This window comes from Apteryx mantelli, chromosome 2 (genome assembly GCF_036417845.1).
Source record: "Apteryx mantelli isolate bAptMan1 chromosome 2, bAptMan1.hap1, whole genome shotgun sequence".
NCBI lineage: Eukaryota > Metazoa > Chordata > Aves > Apterygiformes > Apterygidae > Apteryx > Apteryx mantelli.
This window is the reverse complement of record NC_089979.1, coordinates 12274424-12284737: the sequence shown is the minus strand read 5'-3', so window position 1 is coordinate 12284737 and position 10314 is coordinate 12274424. Positions and strand designations below refer to the sequence as shown.

The window sequence follows — 10314 nt, the reverse complement described above, 5'->3', positions numbered from 1 at the left end:
ATGAAATGATGCTTTGCACCAATGGATGTCTGTCAGAGTGGGAGCTGATAATGCTTCTGGCAGAGGCAAGAGAAGCTGCAGGGTGAAGCTTTGTGCCTTTGCTGCTGCTTTTTTCAGAAGATAAAGAGGTGAAAAGCCATGGAAGAAGGGGCTCCTCATGTTGCATCCAGGTTTTAGAGGCAGTCTTCAAGAGTGGGTAACCCGGCCAGCCAAACACAGCAAAATCATAGGCCAAATACTGAAGTAAAATCCCTGGTAATGGTAAGACGGTAGTTACATACATACTGAGTAGTTCTGAAGCACAGAAGCACCCGCCCAGCTTAGGGGGTATGTTGCAGTCTCATAGACAAATTAGAGATGGTTCCACCTCTGCTATCAAAATGGTTAATTTATTTTCCCACAGGAAGGTTTGAGTTTTCTTCAGCTCAATACCTTGTTTACCTGTAGACCACCCTTGGGTAACCATCACTTTTTCAGGTTTTTGTGTACCAAATGTACACATAATTTCTTCCAGATGCAGATTAACATTGTTCAGGTGATGGCATTTAATGATGTCTTCCCAGGTGTGGTTCACGACAGCCCTAATACAGAGGCTAATACACATAGGGTCCTGCATATTCATGTTACATAGTAAATGAATACATAATTATATATATATGTGTGTGTGTGTGTAAGTATGTATATAGATACTAACTTTTTCTAACTACTGTCTGTGTAGTTCCAGCAATGCTGTTGGCACAGGTTTGAATTTGGTGGTTCTTAGGCTAGGGCCCTGGATTCTCTAAGGGCAGGACAGGGAACCATGCACCAGGGGAGTAAGAGTTTGTAGTCTAAACTTTTGGACTATTTGGCAAAATATTGCCTGTTGATGTGAATGGCTTCATGTATATGGGGAGACTAACGGCCACAGAAAGGGCCTGAGCACTGGCCCATGGCTGTCTGTCTCCCTCTGCTGGTAGTGCTCTGTCCGTCATGGTCTTGGCTCGGACGAGTTGCACTCTACCAAGCATCTCCTGGCTGTGACGTGGGGGTGAGCAGGGATCGTTCCCAGCAGGTGGGTGGATCGGGCCACCCTGTTCTGGGTGTATGAGAGTTTAGTTTTCTGGATGTGAGCCATGCTGGGCCAGGTGGTTCCCAGATCAGCGAGTGGGTCCTGACACATTTTATGAAGTTACAGACTGAATACTGAAATCCTGGGCCCAACTGTCTGTGTGAGGCTTCCCAGGCCCAGTTGTGAGCCCAGATGCAACTCTTCCATATACTTTTTGTGTGGAAGTGTGGTATAAACATATCCCTTGTCCATACTTCAACATAAATATAAACCTGCCATTAAGGTTTTATGTTACAAAGCTTTAACACTTCTGTAAGACTGAATATATTTGCTGCTGCTGCTGTTTTCCATGCCATGTGCTTTGTCTTGGTATCAGCTGGAGGAAAACTCTTGAAGAAGAGGTCACTGGTTGCAAGAAATTGGTTGCTGTTTTGAGAGTGTGGTGGACATGCTTTGACCTTGAGTAATTTCTGTTATGCTTTTTAAAATGTATGTGAAACAGTCTCATCTTTGAATGGTGGATTGAAATGCAATTCGTTGATGACAACAGTCGTGTTTCAGTGCCCGTCCCATTGCAGGCACGTAAACCCCTCAGGTGCTGGAGATGAGGTACTGGCAGGCACAGGAAACCCAGCTCAGCTCCGCATGGGTTTGCGGGGGAGCTGCCTTTTGCTCCCTGCTTCTGGGTTGGGTCCTTATTACCATCTCTAGCAGTAGGAAGGAATTCTATTAACCTTGAACCTGATACTGTTTTTTCTTATCTTTCAATTAAGAACTGACAGGAGACTGGAGAGGCTTCACAAGCCACAAGCTCCCTTGGGATACCTGGGGCCACTTGTGCTCCCTGTTACCCTGCTCCAGGCCAGAAAGCTCTTCTGACTAACGTTTGCCACCTATACTGCATTTTTCTCCAAGGTCTGACTCTCCACCTCCTTAGAAGCTCCTGGTAGCACCAGGCAGATATCAGATTCAGTACCAGAGTTTTCATTTTCAACTCAGTTTTCCTGTATTTCTGTTAAATGGCAAGCTCTAAAACAGCAGAGCTGTGGCTTATTTTTTGCCACACAGTAACTCAATAGCTACATGTACAGCAGTGGAAGTCCAATGTTGCCTGACCATCATTTCCTTTGTATACAGTACATTTGTTAATTAGCTATAGAGCACGCACAGAGCCACTCAGTCTCCTGATAATATATTTAGTGTCTGCATTCTTATCTTGCCTAGAGCTATGCTACCTTGCAAATGATACCTGGAAATAGATAGTGCATATATACATTATTTGCAAGCCCCACTTGGGGCACTCAGACTAGAGGTCTCCTGTTTTAATTTGTCTGATCCCATTGGTACTATCCAGCATTATTATATAGTGCCTACACAAGAGACACCAGCTACTGCAGTTGTCACATGTAATCTTTATAATCAGAAAAATTAAGGCCTATAACTGGAAGGCACTTCTCTCAGACTGCTGCATTACCGGTCATCAAACTAACCCATGTCACAGTGCTAACTCTTTCAGTGCCCTGGAACAACATGCTGGAGAGCTGCACGTCTTAAAAATATCCAAATAACCTGTTTTGAGGGATCAGCATACCTTTAGAAAGGCTTGTCTAGATTTTAATTGTTTATCTTAGATGAGCATATGAAGGTACTTATTTACCAAATGCAAAATAGATAACACAGTATTCAAAGGTTTAAAAGACACTAGCACCCAGAAATGAGCTTATATCTGTTTTAACCTAGTGTATAGTATCAGCTTTTAAAAGTCCTATGTATGTGATTCAGCTAGTAAGCTGCTTGATGTTTCAAAATCTTTCTAGAAGGGAATTCTTACCTTTTGCAACCATTACGTCTAGGGGGAGGCTGGACAGAAGGGAGGCTTGCCCTGGGGACATACTGTTTTTTTAATGCTGGAGGAGTCTCTGTGGAGTTTATTCAAGTTACACATTCCTCCTTTCGCCAGGAAGGTGTTGCAAATGCCCTATTAATATAGAGGCTATATAAATGCTAGCGTCCCTTGGGTAGATCCAGGTGTGAGTCTTATATGTGAGTTTATCTAAAGACAGCTAATGAGCTTTCCCATGCCTGGCTAACTAATTAAGAAATGGATAATGATGGTGAGAGAAAGCACTGTCTACCATTGCCAAACTGGGAAGAAAAAGCGCTTCAGGTATCAGGTCTTCTCTTTCATGCCAGAATGTAAACTGAGAATTATATTTTAAATATACTAGCAATACTTTGCTCTTAACTCACACCACGGATAATGGGAGCCAGTTATCCTGGGGTGGAAGTGGTGGTAGGCTGAACTATGGCCAAGGCACTGCTGTTTTTTCTAGGGCAGCAGGGCACAAGCAGCATCACAGGAGCTCACACTCGTAGTGCGGCGTGACGACTGGCCCTGCTGCACACAGCAGCCATCTCAGCCCCGCAAAATGCCCGGCCTCTTCTTGGCAGGGCTGGGAAAGTCCCTGCTCACAAGGACGATGGGGCTGGAGGAGCGCGACAGTGTCTGGTCTTGCTGCTGTCCTGGAGAGCCGGAGCTGGTCCCTCCAAGTGTGTTTTTTTTGCCTGAGTTGGGGATTTGGGCCACAGAAGAGTGACCTGTGCAGGTCTGAAGCAGTGGGGAAAGGCAGTTTGACTGGTATTTTGCTTACTTTGTGCATAAGGACAGTAAAAAACTGCTCCTTCACTTTTGGGGTGGATCTCAGCCCCCCATTTTTGCTCTTTTCTATTTGCCCAGTGTCTTCAGTGGCCTTGCACCATTTGCGCACGGGATGTGATTTGAGGAACTTCCTGGCCTTCCTGATTTTTGGTCACCCTTTAATTCAGCGCTTATCAGGACTACCTGCATCTTCTCCACTGCGATGGAGGTCTCAGAGCAGCAGAAGTCTTGGAGAAGGACTGATTTGTGCGCAAACACTGTTTTTGTTCCTGGCAGAGTGGGAGCTACTTTTTGTAGATGGAAACCCCACAAGGCCATGTTGGCGGGGAGTTAGATGCTGATTATAGCGAAGAGGAGCATAAGAACGTTCATGGGGTTTTCTTCAGTGACAAGAATTTAGTTTTTTTATTCTTGTTTGGTACATAATTTTTGCATTACAAAGATTTATAATTGCAGAATTTGAATATAGAGAATGTGGCTTTGTAGAGTTTTGTTTGTATTTATTTGGATTTTCATTAATGCCTTATTTGTTGTTAGTTCTAAAATACAAAATGTGAAAGCTAGAAGCCTTGCTTTTTATAGGTTTCTAGATGATAGAAGGATGAGAAAATAGCATGGAGATTCAACCAATTGATACCCACTAGAATTATATGGCTGTAATTTTTCTAAGTATTCTTTCAGTTTTTGTCTAAATCGCCACAGGTTTTAAAACTATGTATTATAATTGAAAAATGACATAATTTGCATTGTGACTTCTGTGGCATGATATGTACCAGTCTGTTTGTACCTGTTTCAAGTGAAAGGAGATCCCTGCTCTGTTGTTCTATAGCTGGATTAAACACGAAATTATAATTTCCAGGGAGGAATGTCAGTTAACTGATATTACAGATTCGTCCCAAAGCAGAGTAGTTCAGAGGCAAGTCTTTATAAAGTATTAGCAAGACTTTGGGCTTAACATTATCTGTTTTAAAGAAGAAATGCAAGGGTATATCCCCAATACATGATGAGGTGTCCACAAGCAAGAGTGTGCTACAACTGAGAAGACGCAGTGAGGGAAGCCAAGTGTGTTTGGCTGCTTCAAGGGAACAGCAGTACTGGCGAATATTGTGACGAATTAGAGCATAGGAAAAACGTCTGCCGATGTTTTGGGGCTACTTCTGTTGTGGAAACTAATTATGAGCATTTTTGCCAGAGTTTTTTCCTAGTCTGTCTGTGAACCTTGCTTTTCCCTAGTAAAATCATTGGTTCTGTTTGCTGAGTCACAGCAGTAATTTATACTGCCATTAAACTGCAGGCTATAATCAATTTTCCCCCCAGTGTCCAGTGTGCCTCTTAAACTACACCTAAAAGTTGAACCATAAAAATAAACTCCAAGAGGGAAAAATATTTTGTATTTCTTTCTCTGCTGCTCTTGGCCTTCCTAGGAATTAAAGTAAGTGTACACAATTCAAGTTTGGACTAGACCTTAAAGGCTTCAGATTATTAATCTTGGATCATACCTCCCCACCCCCCATTTTCCAATGTACCTTCTTTCTTTCAGCAATATTACTGTCCTGTTCCCTACCACTTCCACTATGTACCTCTGCTTGTCCACCTGGCTGGAGACGTGCGGAGGCTGGAAATGTACTGAGTATTTGGCTGCCGGCTGGGAAGCGTGTGTTGTATCTTGGCTGGTCTGAAGAGCTGGTCAGCCTCATCTCAATCCCTGGGAAGGTGAGGGAGCAAATCCTCCTGGAAACCATTTCTAAACGTATTAAGGAAAAAAGGTGTACGGGAGTAGTCAGCATGGTTTTATGAGGGGAAAATCCTGCCTTATGGGGGGTGGGGAGCATAAAGGAGAGGGAGCCAGACCCTTTTCCGTGGTGGCAAGTGACAGGATGAGAGGCAAGGGGCACAAGTCGAAATACAGGAAATTCCTCTTGAACACAACACTCCTTTACTGTGAGGCTGGCTGAATGCTGGAGCAGGTTGCCCAGCAAGATGGTGGAGTCTCCATCCTTACAGCTATTCAAAGCCCAACTGAATGTAGCCATGAGCAACCTGCTCTACCTGACCCTGCTTTGAGCAGGGGGCAGGCAGGAGTTGGACTAGACAGTCTCCAGGGGTCCCTTCCAATCTCAACTGTTCTGGGATTCTGTATTTTGCATTTCTTCCAAATATATTTCCCTCGGGTTCATGTATTGTCCCTCAGAATCATTTCTGTGCCTCAGCTGTCACCAGCAAATGCTCTTTGTAACAACCATCTTGTGAGATAAGGGGACAGACAGTGGGTAAATGGGGATGGAGGAAGGGAGTCTCTTAACTGCACTTGGAGTAGTTAGGCAACAGAACCCCCAAGAAAGGGTCAGTTGCATTTTGTTTTGAGGCTACCTCATTCATTTTGAGAGGATCAAATAACTGGGAAAAATACATCATTTAAGATGTGTGAATTGCAGCAAATCCCAGTTCTTCATGTCATGCTACTGCACTGCACAGAAGTGCACCCCAAACCAGTTCTCAGTTAAACCTTGAAAGGTTAGTCACCAGTCTGCCTTTTCTATTGCCCAGTACTATTATTGTATTTTATAGTACTTTTGGATTAATTTCAAACCAATGGAGTCAACAAGCATACAATCTAGCACTGTGTAGCATAGACAGGGATCAGTTAAACAAGAAACTATCAAATAGTTCAGTCCCATTTTTTTCTGGTTTCTCCTAGTGCTTTCTATATATTGCACATGAAAGCACTGAGAAATAACAGGAGTGCTGACTCTACCATTCTTTTCACAGTATTCTAGAATTAAATTTTTAAATGTAATGAAAAGCTGATAAAAAGTAATGCCAATTCCATGGACCTGGAGCTAGCTGTGTATGAGCACAATGTTGTCAGCCCTTGAACTGCTAACATGGAACAAAAACATTCAGCCTCCACTTACTTACCCATCTTCGAGGCACTCCGGGCACTTCTGAGGGTAGGCCAGGGGGTAGCAGCAAGGTGTTAGCAGCAAGGTGTTCTTCATGTGGCAGAAAGACTGATCTTTCTTATGAATTACAGTAGCTACACCAAGATTCCCCTACGGAAAGGCTGCTTTGCAGGCAAGGATATCATGGTGATGCTTACTGGAGTGGTGATGCTGAGAGAGAGTTCACATTTGCTCATTAAGTGCTCATGTAGCACTAAACTTCTCTCTTATACTCGAGAAATATTTGATCATAGTGACACATTAACACCTAATACCTACATTTGCATAATGACAGACTCTCTGTTCAAGCAGCAACACTATAATGTAGTGTTAATGTTTGCCCCAAAGATGCTTTAATCTGCAGTGGGGACAGAGCTGCAGCATTTTGTTATAGAACTGAAAAGAAGGTTGTTGAGCACATTTTAGGACTGGCAGTGATCTTGTCTGGAGGCTGTTAGCTGTATTACTTTTAATAGTACTTAATTACAAAATTAAAGTAGAAAAATCTAAATACACATAAAATATTTTTATCATTTTTTTTGTTAAAATTGACTATAATGTTTATTAACTGTTTATACATACTAATCATGTCAAAGTTGGACTGAAAGAAATATTTATGCCTTTAAATAGTGTGTCATGACTTTTCAGCTATGGATATTTAATTCTTTCTCTGTCCCTTAATGAGACTTTTTCTCTTTGATTTCTGTAGTACAGAGGCAGACACCAAACCTCTGCCCACTGTACATTCATTCCCAGTAATGGTTCTTTTAACAGGAAAACTGACATTTTGGAATCATCAATCCTGGCAAACAATCAGAGACCTTTACTTCAATTTAAATGTTTATTTGTGATACAAAAGTCAAAACTTTCGCAAATAGTTATTCAGAACAAAAAACTAAATGATTTATACATAAACAATTACATACAGCATTTATAATGTGCAGTACAAAATGTACACTGTTTGGATGAGATACAAATTGCATATGATGCCAAGATTTAAACAAGTGTTAATTATATATACTAGTGCTGATGGTTATGTTTCACATAGACAGTTGTAGGTATTGCCTCAAAACACAGAGAAGATACAGTTCTGAAGAGCAGTATTTGTCTCACCTTCAGTCTCCAATTCCCTGATTTGGGCTTGGAGGAAAGACCTGGCCATTTTCTGTATTCATAGAACAGTTCTGAATTCATCAAAAATGAAACTAGGCACATGTGCTTCAACAACCTAAAGAAAACAGGAAGTCACAATTAGGTATTTTATGCATTATTCATTTGTATGCTTTATTTACCCATTAACATAGCACATATAATTGAATGAAGTGTGCAGTGTTATTGACCTGAACCACGCAGGCTTTAAGACATGCTCCTGGCTGTGTTCTTGCTTAGCGCACAGAGCGAGGAAGGGACATGAAATAAGGAAGTAAAGCAAGTCTTGGGCTGTGAGAAAGACCTGAACTGCCCAACTCATGTCACCTAACCACTGTGAAAGGAATGTATGTTGGAACCATAGATACTGTGTAAGAATTGGGAGAATGCTGACACTCTTTGCCGTGTCTCCATATACCCCAAAATGAAGTGGAACTGGCACATTAGCTGAAATACCCTACTTACACAGGGATCTCCCAGCTCTCAGTGCAATGTGGTAGGAACAAGAGAGAAACTGGAAAAAATCTCTTTCATTCATAAGTATAACTAGGAAATGGCTTTTTCATGCATAACAAACTTTCCTCAACTGAGATACAGCCTATATCAAATAGGATTATGACTTGGTTTTAATACCACGTATAAATAATATATCTTCTTCAGATGCAGTTAAGTCATCTAACTGTAAAGGAAGTCTCTCTACAGGCCCAGACTTTAAAGATTTCCCTTCTGTGTAAAATAGAGAGGCTGCCTGGGAGGCTTTGCTTCCTGGGCATGAAGAGAAGGAAAGGGAAAAAAGGGCTGGAGATGGTGTTTAACCAGAATTTAGAGTTGCTGAATAACTTTTTGCTCTAGATTTAGAATACTGCTGAGTTTGCTATTATTTAATTCTGCAACATCTCAGAACTACTCTTTTATCTCCTTTCTCTCCCCAAACCTCCCCACAATGGACTCTCTCTCTGAAGATTAAATGGAAACAGGCTGCTTCTTGAAATCCACACAAAGTTGAAATACTACCAAAATTAACTTTCTGTAAGGATAATATGGCTGGTATGACAATATTTACACAAAGTATGCGAGTAACACAGTTTGAAGGTTGTGCAGGGTAAGAGAATTCATTATGGCCTATTCATAGAAGGTGACATTTTTCATCTGTCTCCTTTCAGCAGTCTTTTACACAACACCCAAAAAGGGTGAATACAGTTTTCTGGACATGCTTAACCAGTCCGTGGTTTGGACATTCATTTACAGATGATGCCATGTCCCACAGTAGACAGGTGTGAAACTTCTACATAACTACAAAATAAACTAAAATTTAGGTCCTCTGAACAGGGCTCCAGGTAGAAAAGAATGTATTTCCAAGCAAAAATAGCATCTATTATTTAGATGACCTGATTCTAATCTCCTTTTGTATTTAACAACATAAACATAAGGAACAAGGAAAAAAAGTTTTCACACTGAGTAGCAGTTGAATTATCTGAAAATAATAATCCAGACAAATACAAGCTACTATATAAAAGCATTTTATCAGTGGCTTCAGTATCAGTTAACATCATGTAAGGAAATATCCCAATTATTTTTAATTCTCTTTCAGCTAACATCATTGGATCTATGGATGAGTAAGTTCAGTGGGGCCAGCATTCCTGGTGCTATGTACAGAAGACATGGAATTCTTTCTTACCTTTCTTGGTAACTTTGTATAGCGAATATAGTCTTCCAGGAACATGAGGGCACCCACTACATCAGCAGGCATCTCTGGTATCTTCTGGCTAAAATAAAACAATCGTGAAGATCATAGTCTTATTAGCCAATCAGTTATCTGGATAAAACTGTATGAAAATGACAGACTTCAAATAATACTTCTTCAATTAGGTACCATGTGATCCCATTACAAGAGGAGAAACATTTTAATCTTAGTCATTATGTCAAATATATTTTACTAGAACAACATACTCAAAAAGCAGTGATGGTTATACCAAAACCCTACCCAGAGGTGATATTTAGGGAAAAAGAGGAACATGGATACCTTGTGCACTGCTCCATTGTTGAACGAATAAACTGACCGATTAGAGCCAGGAACTGCCCTGTGTATCTTGAGTGAAACTGTTTCAATAAGGTAAGGAGTCCAAGAACTAAAGGCAGCCAGTCAATTTGATCAGCTGGCCGTCTGCACACCACTCCTGCACAGAAAAAACAAAACCAACAGATGTTGATAAAACAGAATATATCCTTTATAGCAGAGAGAAACTTTTATAATACATTCGCATGAGGTTTTGTGTGGTGTCTCCCTTTCTGCTTGCCCACACACAAAAACTAAAAACAATGTAGCAACTGTATTTCTGCCACTGCAAATATCATCAAGCTATTCAGTAAGGCATAAGATGGAATTAAAAAGTCAAAAGTTGGGATTCTGTTTCCTACTCCATTGTAGGAGTCAGAAACTGAGCATCTTGTATATAGCTAATTTTAAATAGGTTTTTATAAGGTTTACAATGAGGGAACAACAAGGGAACAAC

General features: G+C 41.1%; 1 protein-coding gene across 1 annotated transcript in view; it reads right to left on the bottom strand.

Moving 5' to 3' along the window:
- Positions 1–7283: 7283 nt before the first annotated feature.
- WASHC5 (WASH complex subunit 5) overlaps positions 7284–10314 on the bottom strand; it is a 28931-nt gene continuing 25900 nt past the window's right edge. The window contains exons 27-29 of the mRNA XM_067290161.1: positions 9825–9978; positions 9480–9567; positions 7284–7880 (exon numbers count right to left, since the gene is read on the bottom strand). Of these exons, the coding sequence (XP_067146262.1) occupies positions 7824–7880; positions 9480–9567; positions 9825–9978 (299 nt within the window). The 3' untranslated portion in view covers positions 7284–7823. The remainder of the gene's footprint in view (positions 7881–9479; positions 9568–9824; positions 9979–10314) is intronic.